The following is a 23,223-nucleotide window of genomic DNA, read 5'->3' as shown; positions in this document are numbered from 1 at the left end:
TGTTTGTGCTTGTTTCATTTTTCTTGCCCAGATGTAGGACTTTGCATTTCTCCTTGTTAAAACTATTCTGTTAGTCTCTGCTCATTGTGCAAGCTTTTCTAGATCTTTTTGAATACTCTCTCTCTTCCCTAGTGTTAGCTATCCCTCCTAGCTTTGTGTCATCAGCAAATTTGGTCAGTTTCCCATCAATTCCCTCCTCCAGATCATTTATAAAAACGTTGAACAACACTGGGCCTAGGACATAGCCTTGTGGTACCCTACTTGATACATTCTTCCACTTAGACGTGCAGCCATTTATGACCACTCTTTGAGTACGATCACTCAGCCAGTTTTGAATCCACTTAATAGTTGCCTGTCAAATGCTTTACTAAGGTCAAGATAAACTATATCCACCGCATTGCCCTGATCAACCCAGTCGGTGATACTATCATAGAAGGAAATTTGATTAGTCTGGCATGACTTGTTTGGACACATGGACAACATCCCCCGAACGCCGACTGTACACGTGGACAACATTCCCCAATGGCCTTGAAATCAAATTGATTACATCCTGGGTAATCATAGTTGGCGAAGTTCAGTCGCTGCAATAAAAACCTTTCCTGGCACCGAATGCGGCACTGATTATGAACTGTTTGCAGCTAAGATCAAGATCAAATTCTGTAGCATTAAGAATGGTGTTCCAGTGAGAAAATTTAACACCTTAAAATTCCCCAATCCTACAGCATATTGAGTCAGCAAACAGATTAGAACTGCTTGACACATTAAAAATGCATCCAGAGGAACTATGGCATGATATACAGTCCACATTTATGGAAACAGACAGTAAGCATCTCACCTATAAGAAGCAGGAAAAACGACGCTATTGGTTGTCTGAGTAAACTCTCAGAATAGCTGAAAAAAGAAGAGCAGCAAAGGTGTCTAGCAACAAAGACGTAGTTTGCCAACTAAATGCCAATTTTCAGTGAGCTGCAAGGAAATGGACTGGATTGAGCGTTGCAAACATCTTGAAGCAGAAGCCATAAAAGGCTATATGCGACTCCTATTCTCGCAGGTCAAAATGGTCCGAAAACCTTTCATGGCAACAACACAATCAAAGGCAAAAATTGGAATGAACTTAATAGGTGGAAGAAACCAACAGTCTCCGTTTGGTGGATGACACAACTCTGCTTGCAGATACAGAAGCAGATCTGAAGCATCTGATATGGAAGATTAAACTGAAAGTGAAAAATGGGCCTCTACCGGAATTTAAAATAGACTAAAATTATGACAACTGCAAAAAAATGGCCAAATTGAAATCAAAATCGACAATGAGGCCATAGAATGCATGCGAGACTTCATCTTCCTTGGCTCAAAAATTGACCAGGCTGAATCTATTCCAGAGATAAAACGCTGGATAGCATTGGGGCCAAACACAATGCTAAACGTGGACAAAAACTGGAAAAGTAGGGATATCGGCATAACCACTTAACACAGGATAGTGCAAACCACTCTTTTCCCCATAACCATGTATGGATGTGAAAGCTGGACTGCGAAAAAAGCTGATAGGAGGATTGATGCATTTGAGCTGTGATGCTGACGAAAGCTGCTGCATATACCCTGGATGGCAGGAGTGGCAAACAAAGAAGATGTCCTGTATCGTATAAAACCCGATATCACTGGAGGGCAAGGTGACCGGACTCAGACTCACAGATTTTGGCCATGTAATGTTAGCAAAGTCACTAGAAAAATCTCTAATGTTTGGACAAATCAGTGGCAAAAGAAGACCCAACCGGCAAAGAACACAATGGCTGATGCTGTCAGAGCTAATACTGGCATGGAAATCACACCACTGATGGAAGCAAAACCGAAAAAAACATGGAGGGAGCTCGCCTTTAGGGTCACCGAGGGTTATAAATGACTAAACAGCTAATAATAATAATTTCTATATTGTACCAGTTTGCTGACTGCATTAAACACTTTAATCAGCATTCTGTATACTACATTCTTTGAGAGGGCCACATCCATAAAGACCATTTTTTGGGCGGTCATCTGGAAGTGCTTTCTGTGTCTGTACTGTTTGTTCAAAAGAAGTTTTAAGACCTTATTCAATCTAAAATCTTTCACATTTTTCTGAAACCTTCCCATCAGTGTCAATGCAAAGACGTTTATTTTTAGACATGTAGTGTGATGTACAGCGAAGTCCTAATGTCTTCCGGATGCCAGCAGTTAATCAGAGTTCTTCTCCTTCTGCAGGCGATGAATATAGTGACCTCTGTTCTGCTTCTGTACTGTAATGAGGAAGAGGCGTTTTGGCTGCTGGTGTCTCTGTGTGAGCGGATGCTTCCAGATTATTACAACACTCGGGTTGTCGGTAAGAGAACAAGAACAGCTGCCTCTCTGAAATATTAAACCATGGAAGTTTCTTTAGGGAACTTGCATTCATTTATTAGAGCATTAACCCCTTGAGGACATGGACATTTTTTTTTCTTTTAAACTCGTTTTGTTGAAGAATTTATTCCTTTTTTCCCCCCTACTTTTCAAAAAATCCTATTTATTTATTTTTTTTGCAAAATGGCTAAATGAGGGCATGTTTTTTGCATGATTAGATGTATTATTTTATTCTACTATTTTAAAGGGGTTTTCTATGCAAAATAATATTGGTGACCAATCCTAAGGATAGACATTCAAAATAATGTAGAGGTGGCAGCATCCATGGTGTGATTTAAAAGATACTTCTTTTATTGAATTCCATCAAGAACCAGCGACGTTTCGGCCTGAAACATCAAATGTTCTTGATGGAATTCAATAACAGTAGTATTCTTTTAATCACACCATGGATGCTGCCACCTCTACTTTATTTTGAATGCCTATTTGGACTGTGGTTCAGGTTTGTTTACAGGTGACTCTACAATTATTTAATCCCTGCTGCATGCATATCTACAGGAGTGCTGCTGGAGTTCCTTTTCAATCATTAGGATAGGTCATCAATAGTTGATCCTGCTCAAGACCCTTGCCAATTCCGCCAATCGGGCACCCGCTGTCAGTGCCAGGATACACAGGGTACGGATCGGAAGCTGCTGTTGCTCCAACCCGTGTAATGGATAGAGCTTGTAACTATAGGAGCAGGTCTCATTGAATTCAATGGAAGATGCACCTGCAATTGCAAGTTCCGGCCACTACACGGACTGGAGCACCGGCTTCTATTCCATACCCTGTGTATCCTGGCACTAACAGTGGAAGCCCTATCAGCTGATTGTCCAGTGTCCTGAGTGGAGGACCCTAGCTGTTCAACTATTGATGATCTATCCTGAGTATATGTCATAAAGAGTATTTTGTGTGGAAAGTCTTTTTTAAGTGACATATGTACATAATGTACTGAAAAGCTTTTGCAAGAGAGAGAACTGTGCTGGGGAAAGGTGAAGGAGTGTAAGGGTACACTTCTAGGACTTGGAGCGAGAAAGAGGGATTTGTGCTGCGGCAGGCAGAGGAGAAAGAAGGAGCCATGCTGAGAGGGAGCGCAGGAAGGACGAACTGTGCTGAGGGGGAGCGGTGAGGAGTGAAAAGAGCCGTGCGGAGAAGGAGCCATACTGAGGAGAAGCTACGAGGGCAGAAAAGGAGCTGTGCTGAGGGAGAGCGGCAGAGAAAGGAGCCCTTGCTGTTGGGGTGCAGAGGATAGAGAGGAGCCACGTTCAGGGGGAGCTTGCGGAGAGACAAGGAGCCACGTTGAGGGAAAGCTTGAGGAGAGACGAGGAGCGGTGCCGAGGGGGAGCTTGAGGAGAGACGAGGAGCCGTGCCTAGGGGGAGCTTGAGGAGAGACGAGCAGCCGTGCCGAGGGGGAGCTTGAGGAGAGACGAGCAGCCGTGCCGAGGGGGAGCTTGAGGAGAGACGAGCAGCCGTGCCGAGGGGGAGCTTGAGGAGAGACGAGCAGCCGTGCCGAGGGGGAGCTTGAGGAGAGACGAGCAGCCGTGCCGAGGGGGAGCTTGAGGAGAGACGAGGAGCCGTGCCGAGGGGGAGATTGAGGAGAGACGAGGAGCCGTGCCGAGGGGGAGCTTGAGGAGAGACGAGAAGCCGTGCCGAGGGGGAGCTTGAGGAGAGACGAGGAGCCGTGCCGAGGGGGAGCTTGAGGAGAGACGAGAAGCCGTGCCGAGGGGGAGCTTGAGGAGAGACGAGGAGCCGTGCCGAGGGGGAGCTTGAGGAGAGACGAGGAGCCGTGCCGAGGGGGAGCTTGAGGAGAGACGAGGAGCCGTGCCGAGGGGGAGCTTGAGGAGAGACGAGCAGCCGTGCCGAGGGGGAGCTTAAGGAGAGACGAGGGGGAGCTTGAGGAGAGACGAGGAGCCGTGCCGAGGGGGAGCTTGAGGAGAGACGAAGAGCCGTGCCGAGGGGGAGCTTGAGGAGAGACGAGCAGCCGTGCCGAGGGGGAGCTTAAGGAGAGACGAGGGGGAGCTTGAGGAGAGACGAGGAGCCGTGCCGAGGGGGAGCTTGAGGAGAGACGAAGAGCCGTGCCGAGGGGGAGCTTGAGGAGAGACGAAGAGCCGTGCCGAGGGGGAGCTTGAGGAGAGACGAGCAGCCGTGCCGAGGGGGAGCTTGAGGAGAGACGAGCAGCCGTGCCGAGGGGGAGCTTAAGGAGAGACGAGGGGGAGCTTGAGGAGAGACGAGGAGCCGTGCCGAGGGGGAGCTTGAGGAGAGACGAAGAGCCGTGCCGAGGGGGAGCTTGAGGACGGACGAGGAGCCGTACCGAGGGGGAGCTCGAGAGAGAGGGGGAGCTTGAGAAAGAGACAGGGGAAGCTTGAGAAAGAGAGAGAGGGGGAGCTTGAGAAAGAGAGAGGGGGAGCTTGAGAAAGAGAGAGAGGGGGAGCTTGAGAAAGAGAGAGAGGGGGAGCTTGAGAAAGAGAGAGAGGGGGAGCTTGAGAAAGAGAGAGGATGGGGAGCTTGAGAAAGAGAGAGGGGGGGAGCTTGAGAAAGAGAGAGGGGGGGAGCTTGGAAAAGAGAGAGGGGGGGAGCTTGGAAAAGAGAGAGGGGGGGAGCTTGGGAAAGAGAGGGGGGGAGCTTGGGAAAGAGAGAGGGGGGGGAGCTTGGGAAAGAGAGAGGGGGGAGCTTGGGAAAGAGAGAGGGGGGAGCTTGGGAAAGAGAGAGGGGGGGAGCTTGTGAAAGAGAGAGGGGGGGAGCTTGTGAAAGAGAGGGGGGGGAGCTTGAGAAAGAGAGGGGGGGAGCTTGGGAAAGAGAGGGGGGGAGCTTGAGAAAGAGAGAGGGGGGAGCTTGAGAAAGAGAGAGGGGGGGAGCTTGAGAGAGAGAGAGAGGGGGGAGCTTGAGAGAGAGAGAGGGGGGGGGGAGCTTGAGAGAGAGAGGGGGGGAGCTTGAGAGAGAGAGAGATGGGGAGCTTGAGAGAGAGAGATGGGGAGCTTGAGAGAGATGGGGAGCTTGAGAGAGATGGGGAGCTTGAGAGAGAGAGATGGGGAGCTTGAGAGAGATGGGGAGCTTGAGAGAGAGAGATGGGGAGCTTGAGAGAGAGAGATGGGGAGCTTGAGAGAGATGGGGAGCTTGAGAGAGAGAGAGAGAGAGAGAGAGAGATGGGGAGCTTGAGAGAGAGAGAGAGATGGGGAGCTTGAGAGAGAGAGATGGGGAGCTTGAGAGAGATGGGGAGCTTGAGAGAGATGGGGAGCTTGAGAGAGAGAGAGATGGGGAGCTTGAGAGAGAGAGAGAGTTGGGGAGCTTGAGAGAGAGAGAGATGGGGAGCTTGAGAGAGAGAGAGATGGGGAGCTTGAGAGAGAGAGAGATGGGGAGCTTGAGAGAGAGAGATGGGGAGCTTGAGAGAGAGAGAGAGAGATGGGGAGCTTGAGAGAGAGAGAGAGAGAGAGAGAGATGGGGAGCTTGAGAGAGAGAGAGAGATGGGGAGCTTGAGAGAGAGAGATGGGGAGCTTGAGAGAGAGATGGGGAGCTTGAGAGAGAGAGAGAGAGATGGGGAGCTTGAGAGAGAGAGAGAGATGGGGAGCTTGAGAGAGAGAGAGAGATGGGGAGCTTGAGAGAGAGAGAGAGATGGGGAGCTTGAGAGAGAGAGATGGGGAGCTTGAGAGAGAGAGATGGGGAGCTTGAGAGAGAGAGATGGGGAGCTTGAGAGAGAGAGAGAGAGAGAGATGGGGAGCTTGAGAGAGAGAGAGAGATGGGGAGTTTGAGAGAGAGAGAGATGGGGAGCTTGAGAGAGAGAGATGGGGAGCTTGAGAGAGAGAGAGATGGGGAGCTTGAGAGAGAGAGATGGGGAGCTTGAGAGAGAGAGAGAGAGAGATGGGGAGCTTGAGAGAGAGAGAGAGATGGGGAGTTTGAGAGAGAGAGAGAGATGGGGAGTTTGAGAGAGAGATATGGGGAGTTTGAGAGAGAGAGATGGGGAGCTTGACAGAGAGAGATGGGGAGCTTGACAGAGAGAGATGGGGAGCCTGAGAGAGAGAGATGGGGAGCCTGAGAGAGAGAGAAGGGGAGCCTGAGAGAGAGAGAAGGGGAGCCTGAGAGAGAGAGAAGGGGAGCTTGATAGAGAGAGAGAGAGATATGGGGAGCTTGAGAGAGAGAGATATGGGGAGCTTGAGAGAGAGAGATATGGGAGCTTGAGAGAGAGCGAGAGATGGGGAGCTTGAGAGAGAGAGAGAGATGGGGAGCTTGAGAGAGAGAGAGATGGGGAGCTTGAGAGAGAGAGAGATGGGGAGCTTGAGAGAGAGAGAGATGGGGAGCTTGAGAGAGAGAGATGGGGAGCTTGAGAGAGAGAGAGAGAGATGGGGAGCTTGAGAGAGAGAGATGGGGAGCTTGAGAGAGAGAGAGATGGGGAGCTTGAGAGAGAGAGAGAGAGATGGGGAGCTTGAGAGAGAGAGAGAGAGAGATGGGGAGCTTGAGAGAGAGAGAGAGAGAGATGGGGAGCTTGAGAGAGAGAGAGAGAGAGATGGGGAGCTTGAGAGAGAGAGAGAGATGGGGAGCTTGAGAGAGAGAGAGAGAGATGGGGAGCTTGAGAGAGAGAGAGAGATGGGGAGCTTGAGAGAGAGAGATGGGGAGCTTGAGAGAGAGAGAGAGAGATGGGGAGCTTGAGAGAGAGAGAGAGAGAGATGGGGAGTTTGAGAGAGAGAGATGGGGAGCTTGAGAGAGAGAGATGGGGAGCTTGAGAGAGAGAGATGGGGAGCTTGAGAGAGAGAGATGGGGAGCTTGAGAGAGAGAGAGATGGGGAGCTTGAGAGAGATGGGGAGCTTGAGAGAGAGAGAGATGGGGAGCTTGAGAGAGAGAGAGATGGGGAGCTTGAGAGAGAGAGAGATGGGGAGCTTGAGAGAGAGAGAGATGGGGAGCTTGAGAGAGAGAGAGATGGGGAGCTTGAGAGAGAGAGATGGGGAGCTTGAGAGAGAGAGATGGGGAGCTTGAGAGAGAGAGAGAGAGAGATGGGGAGCTTGAGAGAGAGAGAGAGAGAGAGATGGGGAGCTTGAGAGAGAGAGAGAGATGGGGAGCTTGAGAGAGAGAGAGAGATGGGGAACTTGAGAGAGAGAGATGGGGAGCTTGAGAGAGAGAGATGGGGAGCTTGAGAGAGAGAGAGAGAGAGATGGGGAGCTTGAGAGAGAGAGAGATGGGGAGTTTGAGAGAGAGAGAGAGATGGGGAGTTTGAGAGAGAGAGAGAGATGGGGAGTTTGAGAGAGAGAGAGAGAGATGAGGAGCTTGAGAGAGAGAGAGAGATGAGGAGCTTGAGAGAGAGAGAGATGGGGAGCTTGAGAGAGAGAGAGAGAGAGATGGGGAGCTTGAGAGAGAGAGATGGGGAGCTTGAGAGAGAGATGGGGAGCTTGAGAGAGAGAGAGATGGGGAGCTTGAGAGAGAGAGATGGGGAGCTTGAGAGAGAGAGGGAGAGATGGGGAGCTTGAGAGAGAGAGAGATGGGGAGTTTGAGAGAGAGAGAGAGATGGGGAGTTTGAGAGAGAGAGATGGGGAGCTTGACAGAGAGAGATGGGGAGCTTGACAGAGAGAGATGGGGAGCCTGAGAGAGAGAGATGGGGAGCCTGAGAGAGAGAGAAGGGGAGCCTGAGAGAGAGAGAAGGGGAGCCTGAGAGAGAGAGAAGGGGAGCTTGAGAGAGAGAGAGAGAGAGAGATGGGGAGCTTGAGAGAGAGAGATATGGGAGCTTGAGAGAGAGAGAGAGATGGGGAGCTTGAGAGAGAGAGAGAGAGAGAGATGGGGAGCTTGAGAGAGAGAGAGATGGGGAGCTTGAGATAGAGAGAGATGGGGAGCTTGAGATAGAGAGAGATGGGGAGCTTGAGAGAGAGAGAGAGATGGGGAGCTTGAGAGAGAGAGATGGGGAGCTTGAGAGAGAGAGAGATGGGGAGCTTGAGAGAGAGAGATGGGGAGCTTGAGAGAGAGAGAGATGGGGAGCTTGAGAGAGAGAGAGATGGGGAGCTTGAGAGAGAGAGAGAGAGAGATGGGGAGCTTGAGAGAGAGAGAGAGAGATGGGGAGCTTGAGAGAGAGAGAGAGAGATGGGGAGCTTGAGAGAGAGATGGGGAGCTTGAGAGAGAGAGAGAGAGAGAGAGAGAGATGGGGAGCTTGAGAGAGAGAGAGAGATGGGGAGCTTGAGAGAGAGAGATGGGGAGCTTGAGAGAGATGGGGAGCTTGAGAGAGATGGGGAGCTTGAGAGAGAGAGAGATGGGGAGCTTGAGAGAGAGAGAGAGTTGGGGAGCTTGAGAGAGAGAGAGATGGGGAGCTTGAGAGAGAGAGAGATGGGGAGCTTGAGAGAGAGAGAGATGGGGAGCTTGAGAGAGAGAGATGGGGAGCTTGAGAGAGAGAGAGAGAGATGGGGAGCTTGAGAGAGAGAGAGAGAGAGAGAGAGATGGGGAGCTTGAGAGAGAGAGAGAGATGGGGAGCTTGAGAGAGAGAGATGGGGAGCTTGAGAGAGAGATGGGGAGCTTGAGAGAGAGAGATGGGGAGCTTGAGAGAGAGAGAGAGATGGGGAGCTTGAGAGAGAGAGAGAGATGGGGAGCTTGAGAGAGAGAGAGAGATGGGGAGCTTGAGAGAGAGAGATGGGGAGCTTGAGAGAGAGAGATGGGGAGCTTGAGAGAGAGAGATGGGGAGCTTGAGAGAGAGAGATGGGGAGCTTGAGAGAGAGAGAGAGAGAGAGATGGGGAGCTTGAGAGAGAGAGAGAGATGGGGAGTTTGAGAGAGAGAGAGATGGGGAGCTTGAGAGAGAGAGATGGGGAGCTTGAGAGAGAGAGATGGGGAGCTTGAGAGAGAGAGATGGGGAGCTTGAGAGAGAGAGAGAGAGAGATGGGGAGCTTGAGAGAGAGAGAGAGATGGGGAGTTTGAGAGAGAGAGAGAGATGGGGAGTTTGAGAGAGAGATATGGGGAGTTTGAGAGAGAGAGATGGGGAGCTTGACAGAGAGAGATGGGGAGCTTGACAGAGAGAGATGGGGAGCCTGAGAGAGAGAGATGGGGAGCCTGAGAGAGAGAGAAGGGGAGCCTGAGAGAGAGAGAAGGGGAGCCTGAGAGAGAGAGAAGGGGAGCTTGATAGAGAGAGAGAGAGATATGGGGAGCTTGAGAGAGAGAGATATGGGGAGCTTGAGAGAGAGAGATATGGGAGCTTGAGAGAGAGCGAGAGATGGGGAGCTTGAGAGAGAGAGAGAGATGGGGAGCTTGAGAGAGAGAGAGATGGGGAGCTTGAGAGAGAGAGAGATGGGGAGCTTGAGAGAGAGAGAGATGGGGAGCTTGAGAGAGAGAGATGGGGAGCTTGAGAGAGAGAGAGAGATGGGGAGCTTGAGAGAGAGAGATGGGGAGCTTGAGAGAGAGAGAGATGGGGAGCTTGAGAGAGAGAGAGAGAGAGATGGGGAGCTTGAGAGAGAGAGAGAGAGAGAGAGATGGGGAGCTTGAGAGAGAGAGAGAGAGAGATGGGGAGCTTGAGAGAGAGAGAGAGAGAGATGGGGAGCTTGAGAGAGAGAGAGAGAGATGGGGAGCTTGAGAGAGAGAGAGAGATGGGGAGCTTGAGAGAGAGAGAGAGATGGGGAGCTTGAGAGAGAGAGATGGGGAGCTTGAGAGAGAGAGAGAGAGATGGGGAGCTTGAGAGAGAGAGAGAGAGATGGGGAGTTTGAGAGAGAGAGATGGGGAGCTTGAGAGAGAGAGATGGGGAGCTTGAGAGAGAGAGATGGGGAGCTTGAGAGAGAGAGATGGGGAGCTTGAGAGAGAGAGAGATGGGGAGCTTGAGAGAGATGGGGAGCTTGAGAGAGAGAGAGATGGGGAGCTTGAGAGAGAGAGAGATGGGGAGCTTGAGAGAGAGAGAGATGGGGAGCTTGAGAGAGAGAGAGATGGGGAGCTTGAGAGAGAGAGAGATGGGGAGCTTGAGAGAGAGAGATGGGGAGCTTGAGAGAGAGAGATGGGGAGCTTGAGAGAGAGAGAGAGAGAGATGGGGAGCTTGAGAGAGAGAGAGAGAGAGAGATGGGGAGCTTGAGAGAGAGAGAGAGATGGGGAGCTTGAGAGAGAGAGAGAGATGGGGAACTTGAGAGAGAGAGATGGGGAGCTTGAGAGAGAGAGATGGGGAGCTTGAGAGAGAGAGAGAGAGAGATGGGGAGCTTGAGAGAGAGAGAGATGGGGAGTTTGAGAGAGAGAGAGAGATGGGGAGTTTGAGAGAGAGAGAGAGATGGGGAGTTTGAGAGAGAGAGATGGGGAGCTTGACAGAGAGAGATGGGGAGCTTGACAGAGAGAGATGGGGAGCCTGAGAGAGAGAGATGGGGAGCCTGAGAGAGAGAGAAGGGGAGCCTGAGAGAGAGAGAAGGGGAGCCTGAGAGAGAGAGAAGGGGAGCCTGAGAGAGAGAGAAGGGGAGCTTGAGAGAGAGAGAGAGAGATATGGGGAGCTTGAGAGAGAGAGATATGGGGAGCTTGAGAGAGAGAGATATGGGAGCTTGAGAGAGAGAGAGAGATGGGGAGCTTGAGAGAGAGAGAGAGATGGGGAGCTTGAGAGAGAGAGAGAGATGGGGAGCTTGAGAGAGAGAGAGATGGGGAGCTTGAGAGAGAGAGAGAGATGGGGAGCTTGAGAGAGAGAGAGATGGGGAGCTTGAGAGAGAGAGAGAGATGGGGAGCTTGAGAGAGAGAGATGGGGAGCTTGAGCGAGAGAGAGATGGGGAGCTTGAGCGAGAGAGAGATGGGGAGCTTGAGCGAGAGAGAGATGGGGAGCTTGAGCGAGAGAGAGATGGGGAGCTTGAGAGAGAGAGAGAGAGAGATGAGGAGCTTGAGAGAGAGAGAGAGATGAGGAGCTTGAGAGAGAGAGAGATGGGGAGCTTGAGAGAGAGAGAGATGGGGAGCTTGAGAGAGAGAGATGGGGAGCTTGAGAGAGAGAGATGGGGAGCTTGAGAGAGAGAGATGGGGAGCTTGAGAGAGAGAGATGGGGAGCTTGAGAGAGAGAGATGGGGAGCTTGAGAGAGAGAGATGGGGAGCTTGAGAGAGAGAGATGGGGAGCTTGAGAGAGAGAGAGAGAGATGGGGAGCTTGAGAGAGAGAGATGGGGAGCTTGAGAGAGAGAGAGAGAGAGATGGGGAGCTTGAGAGAGAGAGAGATGGGGAGTTTGAGAGAGAAAGAGAGATGGGGAGCTTGAGAGAGAGAGATGGGGAGCTTGAGAGAGAGAGATGGGGAGCTTGAGAGAGAGAGAGAGAGATGGGGAGCTTGAGAGAGAGAGAGATGGGGAGTTTGAGAGAGAGAGAGATGGGGAGTTTGAGAGAGAGAGATGGGGAGCTTGACAGAGAGAGATGGGGAGCTTGACAGAGAGAGATGGGGAGCCTGAGAGAGAGAGATGGGGAGCCTGAGAGAGAGAGAAGGGGAGCCTGAGAGAGAGAGAGAAGGGGAGCCTGAGAGAGAGAGAAGGGGAGCTTGAGAGAGAGAGAGAGATATGGGGAGCTTGAGAGAGAGAGAGATATGGGAGCTTGAGAGAGAGAGAGAGATGGGGAGCTTGAGAGAGAGAGAGAGAGAGAGATGGGGAGCTTGAGAGAGAGAGAGATGGGGAGCTTGAGAGAGAGAGAGATGGGGAGCTTGAGATAGAGAGAGATGGGGAGCTTGAGAGAGAGAGAGAGATGGGGAGCTTGAGAGAGAGAGAGATGGGGAGCTTGAGAGAGACAGAGATGGGGAGCTTGAGAGAGAGAGAGATGGGGAGCTTGAGAGAGAGAGATGGGGAGCTTGAGAGAGAGAGATGGGGAGCTTGAGAGAGAGAGAGAGAGATGGGGAGCTTGAGAGAGAGAGAGAGAGAGAGAGATGGGGAGCTTGACAGAGAGAGAGAGATGGGGAGCTTGAGAGAGAGAGAGAGATGGGGAACTTGAGAGAGAGAGATGGGGAGCTTGAGAGAGAGAGATGGGGAGCTTGAGAGAGAGAGATGGGGAGCTTGAGAGAGAGAGATGGGGAGTTTGAGAGAGAGAGAGAGATGGGGAGTTTGAGAGAGAGATGGGGAGTTTGAGAGAGAGAGATGGGGAGTTTGAGAGAGAGAGATGGGGAGCTTGACAGAGAGAGATGGGGAGCTTGACAGAGAGAGATGGGGAGCCTGAGAGAGAGAGATGGGGAGCCTGAGAGAGAGAGAAGGGGAGCCTGAGAGAGAGAGAAGGGGAGCCTGAGAGAGAGAGAAGGGGAGCTTGAGAGAGAGAGAGAGAGATATGGGGAGCTTGAGAGAGAGAGATATGGGAGCTTGAGAGAGAGAGAGAGATGGGGAGCTTGAGAGAGAGAGAGAGAGAGATGGGGAGCTTGGGAGAGAGAGAGATGGGGAGCTTGAGAGAGAGAGAGAGATGGGGAGCTTGAGAGAGAGAGAGATGGGGAGCTTGAGAGAGAGAGAGATGGGGAGCTTGAGAGAGAGAGAGAGATGGGGAGCTGGAGAGAGAGAGATGGGGAGCTTGAGCGAGAGAGAGATGGGGAGCTTGAGCGAGAGAGAGATGGGGAGCTTGAGCGAGAGAGAGATGGGGAGCTTGAGCGAGAGAGAGATGGGGAGCTTGAGAGAGAGAGAGAGAGAGAGAGATGAGGAGCTTGAGAGAGAGAGAGAGATGAGGATCTTGAGAGAGAGAGAGATGGGGAGCTTGAGAGAGAGAGAGAGAGATGGGGAGCTTGAGAGAGAGAGATGGGGAGCTTGAGAGAGAGAGATGGGGAGCTTGAGAGAGAGAGATGGGGAGCTTGAGAGAGAGAGATGGGGAGCTTGAGAGAGAGAGATGGGGAGCTTGAGAGAGAGAGATGGGGAGCTTGAGAGAGAGAGAGATGGGGAGCTTGAGAGAGAGAGATGGGGAGCTTGAGAGAGAGAGAGAGAGATGGGGAGCTTGAGAGAGAGAGAGAGAGAGATGGGGAGCTTGAGAGAGAGAGATGGGGAGCTTGAGAGAGAGAGAGAGAGATGGGGAGCTTGAGAGAGAGAGAGATGGGGAGTTTGAGAGAGAGAGAGAGATGGGGAGTTTGAGAGAGAGAGATGGGGAGCTTGACAGAGAGAGATGGGGAGCTTGACAGAGAGAGATGGGGAGCCTGAGAGAGAGAGATGGGGAGCCTGAGAGAGAGAGAAGGGGAGCCTGAGAGAGAGAGAAGGGGAGCCTGAGAGAGAGAGAAGGGGAGCCTGAGAGAGAGAGAAGGGGAGCTTGAGAGAGAGAGAGAGAGATATGGGGAGCTTGAGAGAGAGAGATATGGGAGCTTGAGAGAGAGAGAGAGATGGGGAGCTAGAGAGAGAGATGGGGAGCTTGAGAGAGAGAGAGAGATGGGGAGCTTGAGATAGAGAGAGATGGGGAGCTTGAGAGAGAGAGAGAGATGGGGAGCTTGAGAGAGAGAGAGAGATGGGAAGCTTGAGAGAGAGAGAGAGAGATGGGGAGCTTGAGAGAGAGAGAGAGATGGGGAGCTTGAGAGAGAGAGAGATGGGGAGCTTGAGAGAGAGAGATGGGGAGCTTGAGAGAGAGAGAGATGCGGAGCTTGAGAGAGAGAGAGAGATGGGGAGCTTGAGAGAGAGAGAGAGAGAGAGATGGGGAGCTTGAGAGAGAGAGAGAGATGGGGAGCTTGAGAGAGAGAGAGAGATGGGGAGCTTGAGAGAGAGAGAGAGATGGGGAGCTTGAGAGAGAGAGAGAGATGGGGAGCTTGAGAGAGAGAGAGAGAGAGAGAGAGATGGGGAGCTTGAGAGAGAGAGAGAGAGATGGGGAGCTTGAGAGAGAGAGATGGGGAGCTTGAGAGAGATGGGGAGCTTGAGAGAGAGAGAGATGGGGAGCTTGAGAGAGAGAGAGAGTTGGGGAGCTTGAGAGAGAGAGAGATGGGGAGCTTGAGAGAGAGAGAGATGGGGAGCTTGAGAGAGAGAGAGATGGGAAGCTTGAGAGAGAGAGAGAGAGAGATGGGGAGCTTGAGAGAGAGAGAGAGATGGGGAGCTTGAGAGAGAGAGATGGGGAGCTTGAGAGAGAGAGATGGGGAGCTTGAGAGAGAGAGAGAGATGGGGAGCTTGAGAGAGAGAGAGAGATGGGGAGCTTGAGAGAGAGAGAGAGATGGGGAGCTTGAGAGAGAGAGAGAGATGGGGAGCTTGAGAGAGAGAGATGGGGAGCTTGAGAGAGAGAGATGGGGAGCTTGAGAGAGAGAGATGGGGAGCTTGAGAGAGAGAGATGGGGAGCTTGAGAGAGAGAGATGGGGAGCTTGAGAGAGAGAGAGATGGGGAGCTTGAGAGAGAGAGAGATGGGGAGCTTGAGAGAGAGAGAGATGGGGAGCTTGAGAGAGAGAGAGAGAGATGGGGAGCTTGAGAGAGAGAGAGAGAGATGGGGAGCTTGAGAGAGAGAGAGAGAGATGGGGAGCTTGAGAGAGAGAGAGAGAGATGGGGAGCTTGAGAGAGAGAGATGGGGAGCTTGAGAGAGAGAGAGAGATGGGGAGCTTGAGAGAGAGAGAGAGATGGGGAGCTTGAGAGAGAGAGATGGGGAGCTTGAGAGAGAGAGAGATGGGGAGCTTGAGAGAGAGAGAGATGGGGAGCTTGAGAGAGAGAGAGATGGGGAGCTTGAGAGAGAGAGAGAGAGATGGGGAGCTTGAGAGAGAGAGATGGGGAGCTTGAGAGAGAGAGAGAGATGGGGAGCTTGAGAGAGAGAGAGAGAGAGAGATGGGGAGCTTGAGAGAGAGAGAGAGATGGGGAGCTTGAGAGAGAGAGAGAGATGGGGAGCTTGAGAGAGAGAGAGAGATGGGGAGCTTGAGAGAGAGAGAGATGGGGAGCTTGAGAGAGAGATGGGGAGCTTGAGAGAGAGAGAGAGATGGGGAGCTTGAGAGAGAGAGAGATGGGGAGCTTGAGAGAGAGAGAGATGGGGAGCTTGAGAGAGAGAGAGAGAGAGAGAGAGAGAGAGATGGGGAGCTTGAGAGAGAGAGAGAGAGAGATGGGGAGCTTGAGAGAGAGAGAGAGAGAGATGGGGAGCTTGAGAGAGAGAGAGAGATGGGGAGCTTGAGAGAGAGAGATGGGGAGCTTGAGAGAGAGAGATGGGGAGCTTGAGAGAGAGAGAGAGATGGGGAGCTTGAGAGAGAGAGAGATGGGGAGCTTGAGAGTGAGAGAGATGGGGAGCTTGAGAGAGAGAGAGAGAGAGTGATGGGGAGCTTGAGAGAGAGAGAGTGATGGGGAGCTTGAGAGAGAGAGAGTGATGGGGAGCTTGAGAGAGAGAGAGTGATGGGGAGCTTGAGGGAGAGAGAGTGATGGGGAGCTTGAGAGAGAGAGAGTGATGGGGAGCTTAAGAAAGAGAGAGAGAGAGAGAGAGATGGGGAGCTTAAGAAAGAGAGAGAGATGGGGAGCTTAGGAAAGAGAGAGAGATGGGGAGCTTGAAAGAGAGAGCGAGAGATGGAGAGCTTAAGAAAGAGAGAGAGATGGGGAGCTTGAGAGAGAGATGGGGAGCTTGAGAGAGAGATGGGGAGCTTGAAAGAGAGATGGGGAGCTTGAGAGAGAGATGGGGAGCTTGAGAGAGAGATGGGGAGCTTGAGAGAGAGATGGGGAGCTTGAGAGAGAGAGAGATGGGGAGCTTGGGTGAGAGAGAGAGATGGGGAGCTTAAGAAAGAGAGAGAGAGAGAGATGGGGAGCTTAAGAAAAAGAGAGAGAGAGAGAGATGGGGAGCTTAAGAAAGAGAGAGAGGGATGGGGAGCTTAAGAAAGAGAGAGAGGGATGGGGAGCTTAAGAAAGAGAGAGAGAGATGAGGAGCTTAAGAAAGAGAGAGAGAGAGAGAGATGGGGAGCTTAAGAAAGAGAGAGAGAGATGGGGAGCTTAGGAAAGAGAGAGAGAGATGGGGAGCTTGAAAGAGAGAGCGAGAGATGGGGAGCTTAAGAAAGAGAGAGAGAGAGATGGGGAGCTTGAGAGAGAGATGGGGAGCTTGAGAGAGAGAGATGGGGAGCTTGAGAGAGAGAGATGGGGAGCTTGAGAGAGAGAGATGGGCAGCTTGAGAGAGAGAGAGATGGGCAGCTTGAGAGAGAGAGAGATGGGGAGCTTGAGAGAGAGAGAGAGAGATGGGGAGCTTGAGAGAGAGAGAGAGATGGGGAGCTTGAGAGAGAGAGAGAAGGGGAGCTTGAGAGAGAGAGAAGGGGAGCTTGAGAGAGAGAGAAGGGGAGCTTGAGAGAGAGAGAAGGGGAGCTTGAGAGAGAGAGAGATGGGGAGCTTGAGAGAGAGAGAGATGGGGAGCTTGAGAGAGAGAGAGATGGGGAGCTTGAGAGAGAGAGAGATGGGGAGCTTGAGAGAGAGAGAGATGGGGAGCTTGAGAGAGAGAGAGATGGGGAGCTTGAGAGAGAGAGAGATGGGGAGCTTGAGAGAGAGAGAGATGGGGAGCTTGAGAGAGAGAGAGAGATGGGGAGCTTGAGAGAGAGAGAGAGAGATGGGGAGCTTGAGAGAGAGAGAGATGGGAAGCTTGAGAGAGAGAGAGATGGGGAGCTTGAGAGAGAGAGAGAGAGAGAGATGGGCAGTTTGAGAGAGAGAGAGAGAGAGATGGGGAGCTTAAGAAAGAGAGAGAGATGGGGAGCTTAAGAAAGAGAGAGAGAGATGGGGAGCTTAAGAAAGAGAGAGAGAGAGATGGGGAGCTTAAGAAAGAGAGAGGGGGATGGGGAGCTTAAGAAAGAGAGAGAGAAAGAGATGGGGAGCTTAAGAAAGAGAGAGAGAGAGATTGGGAGCTTAAGAAAGAGAGAGAGATGGGGAGCTTAGGAAAGAGAGAGAGATGGGGAGCTTAAGAAAGAGAGAGAGAGAGATGGGGAGTTTGAGAGAGAGAGAGAGAGAGATGGGGATCTTGAGAGAGAGAGAGAGATGGGGAGCTTGAGAGAGAGAGATGGGCAGCTTGAGAGAGAGAGAGATGGGGAGCTTGAGAGAGAGAGAGAGATGGGGAGCTTAAGAAAGAGAGAGAGAGATGGGGAGCTTAAGAAAGAGAGAGAGAGATGGGGAGCTTAAGAAAGAGAGAGAGAGATGGGGAGCTTAAGAAAGAGGGAGAGAGAGATGGGGAGCTTAAGAAAGAGAGAGAGAGATGGGGAGCTTAAGAAAGAGAGAGAGAGAGAGAGAGATGGGGAGCTTAAGAAAGAGAGAGAGATGGGGAGCTTAGGAAAGAGAGAGAGAGAGATGGGGAGCTTGAAAGAGAGAGCGAGAGATGGGGAGCTTGAAAGAGAGAGCGAGAGATGGGGAGCTTAAGAAAGAGAGAGAGAGATGGGGAGCTTGAGAGAGAGATGGGGAGCTTGAGAGAGAGAGAGAGAGATGGGGAGCTTGAGAGAGCGAGAGATGGGGAGCTTAAGAAAGAGAGAGAGAGATGGGGAGCTTAAGAAAAAGAGAGAGAGATGGGGAGCTTAAGAAGGAGAGAGAGGGATGGGGAGCTTAAGAAAGAGAGAGAGAGATGGGGAGCTTAAGAAAGAGAGAGAGAGAGATGGGGAGCTTAAGAAAGAGAGAGAGAGAGAGATGGGGAGCTTAGGAAAGAGAGAGAGAGAGATGGGGAGCTTGAAAGAGAGAGCGAGAGATGGGGAGCTTAAGAAAGAGAGAGAGAGATGGGGAGCTTGAGAGAGAGATGGGGAGCTTGAGAGAGCGAGAGATGGGGAGCTTGAGAGAGCGAGAGATGGGGAGCTTGAGAGAGAGAGATGGGGAGCTTGAGAGAGAGAGATGGGGAGCTTGAGAGAGAGAGATGGGCAGCTTGAGAGAGAGATGGGGAGCTTGAGAGAGAGAGAGAGATGGGGAGCTTGAGAGAGAGAGAGATGGGGAGCTTGAGAGAGAGAAGGGGAGCTTGAGAGAGAGAGAAGGGGAGCTTGAGAGAGAGAGAGATGGGGAGCTTGAGAGAGAGAGAGATGGGGAGCTTGAGAGAGAGAGAGATGGGGAGCTTGAGAGAGAGAGATGGGGAGCTTGAGAGAGAGAGAGATGGGGAGCTTGAGAGAGAGAGAGATGGGAAGCTTGAGAGAGATTGATGGGGAGCTTGAGAGAGAGAGAGAGATGGGGAGCTTGAGAGAGAGAGAGATGGGGAGCTTGAGAGAGAGAGATGGGGAGCTTGAGAGAGAGAGAAGGGGAGCTTGAGAGAGAGAGAAGGGGAGCTTGAGAGAGAGAGAAGGGGAGCTTGAGAGAGAGAGAAGGGGAGCTTGAGAGAGAGAGATGGGGAGCTTGAGAGAGAGAGAGATGGGGAGCTTGAGAGAGAGAGAGATGGGGAGCTTGAGAGAGAGAGAGATGGGGAGCTTGAGAGAGAGAGAGATGGGGAGCTTGAGAGAGAGAGAGATGGGGAGCTTGAGAGAGAGAGAGATGGGGAGCTTGAGAGAGAGAGAGATGGGGAGCTTGAGAGAGAGAGAGATGGGGAGCTTGAGAGAGAGAGAGAGATGGGAAGCTTGAGAGAGAGAGAGATGGGGAGCTTGAGAGAGAGAGAGAGATGGGCAGTTTGAGAGAGAGAGAGAGAGAGATGGGGAGCTTGAGAGAGAGAGAGAGAGAGATGGGGAGCTTGAGAGAGAGAGAGAGAGATGGGGAGCTTGAGAGAGAGAGAGAGAGATGGGGAGCTTGAGAGAGAGAGATGGGGAGCTTGAGAGAGAGAGAGAGATGGGGAGCTTGAGAGAGAGAGAGAGATGGGGAGCTTGAGAGAGAGAGATGGGGAGCTTGAGAGAGAGAGATGGGGAGCTTGAGAGAGAGAGAGATGGGGAGCTTGAGAGAGAGAGAGATGGGGAGCTTGAGAGAGAGAGAGATGGGGAGCTTGAGAGAGAGAGATGGGGAGCTTGAGAGAGAGAGAGAGAGATGGGGAGCTTGAGAGAGAGAGAGAGAGAGAGAGATGGGGAGCTTGAGAGAGAGAGAGATGGGGAGCTTGAGAGAGAGAGATGGGGAGCTTGAGAGAGAGAGAGAGATGGGGAGCTTGAGAGAGAGAGAGAGATGGGGAGCTTGAGAGAGAGAGAGAGATGGGGAGCTTGAGAGAGAGATGGGGAGCTTGAGAGAGAGAGAGAGATGGGGAGCTTGAGAGAGAGAGAGATGGGGAGCTTGAGAGAGAGAGAGATGGGGAGCTTGAGAGAGAGAGAGAGAGAGAGAGAGAGAGATGGGGAGCTTGAGAGAGAGAGAGAGAGAGATGGGGAGCTTGAGAGAGAGAGAGAGATGGGGAGCTTGAGAGAGAGAGATGGGGAGCTTGAGAGAGAGAGAGAGATGGGGAGCTTGAGAGAGAGAGAGATGGGGAGCTTGAGAGTGAGAGAGATGGGGAGCTTGAGAGAGAGAGAGTGATGGGGAGCTTGAGAGAGAGAGAGTGATGGGGAGCTTGAGAGAGAGAGAGTGATGGGGAGCTTGAGAGAGAGAGAGTGATGGGGAGCTTGAGAGAGAGAGAGTGATGGGGAGCTTGAGAGAGAGAGAGTGATGGGGAGCTTAAGAAAGAGAGAGAGAGAGAGAGAGATGGGGAGCTTAAGAAAGAGAGAGAGATGGGGAGCTTAGGAAAGAGAGAGAGATGGGGAGCTTGAAAGAGAGAGCGAGAGATGGAGAGCTTAAGAAAGAGAGAGAGATGGGGAGCTTGAGAGAGAGATGGGGAGCTTGAGAGAGAGATGGGGAGCTTGAGAGAGAGATGGGGAGCTTGAGAGAGAGATGGGGAGCTTGAGTGAGAGAGAGAGATGGGGAGCTTGAGAGAGCGAGAGATGGGGAGCTTAAGAAAGAGAGAGAGAGAGAGATGGGGAGCTTAAGAAAAAGAGAGAGAGAGAGAGATGGGGAGCTTAAGAAAGAGAGAGAGGGATGGGGAGCTTAAGAAAGAGAGAGAGGGATGGGGAGCTTAAGAAAGAGAGAGAGAGATGAGGAGCTTAAGAAAGAGAGAGAGAGAGAGATGGGGAGCTTAAGAAAGAGAGAGAGAGATGGGGAGCTTAGGAAAGAGAGAGAGAGATGGGGAGCTTGAAAGAGAGAGCGAGAGATGGGGAGCTTAAGAAAGAGAGAGAGAGAGATGGGGAGCTTGAGAGAGAGATGGGGAGCTTGAGAGAGAGATGGGGAGCTTGAGAGAGAGAGATGGGGAGCTTGAGAGAGAGAGATGGGGAGCTTGAGAGAGAGAGATGGGGAGCTTGAGAGAGAGAGATGGGGAGCTTGAGAGAGAGAGATGGGCAGCTTGAGAGAGAGAGAGATGGGCAGCTTGAGAGAGAGAGAGATGGGGAGCTTGAGAGAGAGAGAGAGATGGGGAGCTTGAGAGAGAGAGAGAGATGGGGAGCTTGAGAGAGAGAGAGAAGGGGAGCTTGAGAGAGAGAGAAGGGGAGCTTGAGAGAGAGAGAAGGGGAGCTTGAGAGAGAGAGAAGGGGAGCTTGAGAGAGAGAGAGATGGGGAGCTTGAGAGAGAGAGATGGGGAGCTTGAGAGAGAGAGAGATGGGGAGCTTAAGAGAGAGAGAGATGGGGAGCTTGAGAGAGAGAGAGATGGGGAGCTTGAGAGAGAGAGATGGGGAGCTTGAGAGAGAGAGATGGGCAGCTTGAGAGAGAGAGAGATGGGCAGCTTGAGAATGAGAGAGATGGGGAGCTTGAGAGAGAGAGATGGGGAGCTTGAGAGAGAGAGAGAGATGGGGAGCTTGAGAGAGAGAGAGAAGGGGAGCTTGAGAGAGAGAGAAGGGGAGCTTAAGAGAGAGAGAAGGGGAGCTTGAGAGAGAGAGAGAGATGGGGAGCTTGAGAGAGAGAGAGATGGGGAGCTTGAGAGAGAGAGAGATGGGGAGCTTGAGAGAGAGAGATGGGGAGCTTGAGAGAGAGAGAGAGAGATGGGGAGCTTGAGAGAGAGAGAGAGAGAGATGGGGAGCTTGAGAGAGAGAGAGAGAGATGGGGAGCTTGAGAGAGAGAGAGAGAGATGGGGAGCTTGAGAGAGAGAGATGGGGAGCTTGAGAGAGAGAGAGAGATGGGGAGCTTGAGAGAGAGAGAGAGATGGGGAGCTTGAGAGAGAGAGATGGGGAGCTTGAGAGAGAGAGAGATGGGGAGCTTGAGAGAGAGAGAGATGGGGAGCTTGAGAGAGAGAGAGATGGGGAGCTTGAGAGAGAGAGAGATGGGGAGCTTGAGAGAGAGATGGGGAGCTTGAGAGAGAGAGATGGGGAGCTTGAGAGAGAGAGAGAGAGATGGGGAGCTTGAGAGAGAGAGAGAGATGGGGAGCTTGAGAGAGAGAGAGAGATGGGGAGCTTGAGAGAGAGAGAGAGATGGGGAGCTTGAGAGAGAGAGAGAGAGATGGGGAGCTTGAGAGAGAGAGAGAGATGGGGAGCTTGAGAGAGAGATGGGGAGCTTGAGAGAGAGAGAGAGATGGGGAGCTTGAGAGAGAGAGAGATGGGGAGCTTGAGAGAGAGAGAGATGGGGAGCTTGAGAGAGAGAGAGAGAGAGAGAGAGAGAGAGAGAGAGAGATGGGGAGCTTGAGAGAGAGAGAGAGAGAGATGGGGAGCTTGAGAGAGAGAGAGAGATGGGGAGCTTGAGAGAGAGAGAGAGATGGGGAGCTTGAGAGAGAGAGATGGGGAGCTTGAGAGAGAGAGAGAGATGGGGAGCTTGAGAGAGAGAGAGATGGGGAGCTTGAGAGTGAGGGAGATGGGGAGCTTGAGAGAGAGAGAGAGTGATGGGGAGCTTGAGAGAGAGAGAGTGATGGGGAGCTTGAGAGAGAGAGAGTGATGGGGAGCTTGAGAGAGAGAGAGTGATGGGGAGCTTGAGAGAGAGAGAGTGATGGGGAGCTTGAGAGAGAGAGAGTGATGGGGAGCTTAAGAAAGAGAGAGAGAGATGGGGAGCTTAAGAAAGAGAGAGAGAGAGAGATGGGGAGCTTAAGAAAGAGAGAGAGAGATGGGGAGCTTAAGAAAGAGAGAGAGAGAGATGGGGAGCTTAAGAAAGAGAGAGAGAGAGAGATGGGGAGCTTAAGAAAGAGAGAGAGAGAGAGATGGGGAGCTTAGGAAAGAGAGAGAGAGAGAGATGGGGAGCTTGAAAGAGAGAGCGAGAGATGGGGAGCTTAAGAAAGAGAGAGAGAGATGGGGAGCTTGAGAGAGAGATGGGGAGCTTGAGAGAGAGATGGGGAGCTTGAGAGAGCGAGAGATGGGGAGCTTGAGAGAGCGAGAGATGGGGAGCTTGAGAGAGAGAGATGGGGAGCTTGAGAGAGAGAGATGGGGAGCTTGAGAGAGAGAGATGGGCAGCTTGAGAGAGAGATGGGGAGCTTGAGAGAGAGAGAGAGATGGGGAGCTTGAGAGAGAGAGAGATGGGGAGCTTGAGAGAGAGAGAGAGAGAAGGGGAGCTTGAGAGAGAGAGAAGGGGAGCTTGAGAGAGAGAGAGATGGGGAGCTTGAGAGAGAGAGAGATGGGGAGCTTGAGAGAGAGAGAGATGGGGAGCTTGAGAGAGAGAGAGATGGGGAGCTTGAGAGAGAGAGAGATGGGGAGCTTGAGAGAGAGAGAGATGGGGAGCTTGAGAGAGAGAGAGATGGGAAGCTTGAGAGAGAGAGATGGGGAGCTTGAGAGAGAGAGAGAGATGGGGAGCTTGAGAGAGAGAGAGATGGGGAGCTTGAGAGAGAGATGGGGAGCTTGAGAGAGAGAGAAGGGGAGCTTGAGAGAGAGAGAAGGGGAGCTTGAGAGAGAGAGAAGGGGAGCTTGAGAGAGAGAGAAGGGGAGCTTGAGAGAGAGAGATGGGGAGCTTGAGAGAGAGAGATGGGGAGCTTGAGAGAGAGAGAGATGGGGAGCTTGAGAGAGAGAGAGATGGGGAGCTTGAGAGAGAGAGAGATGGGGAGCTTGAGAGAGAGAGAGATGGGGAGCTTGAGAGAGAGAGAGATGGGGAGCTTGAGAGAGAGAGAGATGGGGAGCTTGAGAGAGAGAGAGATGGGGAGCTTGAGAGAGAGAGAGATGGGGAGCTTGAGAGAGAGAGAGAGATGGGAAGCTTGAGAGAGAGAG

At 52.2% G+C, this 23,223-nt stretch overlaps 1 protein-coding gene across 3 annotated transcripts in view; it reads left to right on the top strand.

Moving 5' to 3' along the window:
- TBC1D9B (TBC1 domain family member 9B) overlaps window positions 1–23,223 on the top strand; it is a 251,807-nt gene that overhangs the window by 120,835 nt on the left and 107,749 nt on the right. For all 3 annotated transcript variants that reach the window (XM_066591015.1, XM_066591014.1, XM_066591016.1), the window contains one exon: window positions 2,233–2,350. In XM_066591015.1, coding sequence (XP_066447112.1) covers window positions 2,233–2,350 — 118 coding nt within the window. The remainder of the gene's footprint in view (window positions 1–2,232; window positions 2,351–23,223) is intronic.

This window comes from Eleutherodactylus coqui, chromosome 2, assembly GCF_035609145.1.
Source record: "Eleutherodactylus coqui strain aEleCoq1 chromosome 2, aEleCoq1.hap1, whole genome shotgun sequence".
Classification (NCBI taxonomy): Eukaryota; Metazoa; Chordata; class Amphibia; order Anura; family Eleutherodactylidae; genus Eleutherodactylus; species Eleutherodactylus coqui.
This window is presented reverse-complemented; position numbering and strand designations above follow the sequence as displayed.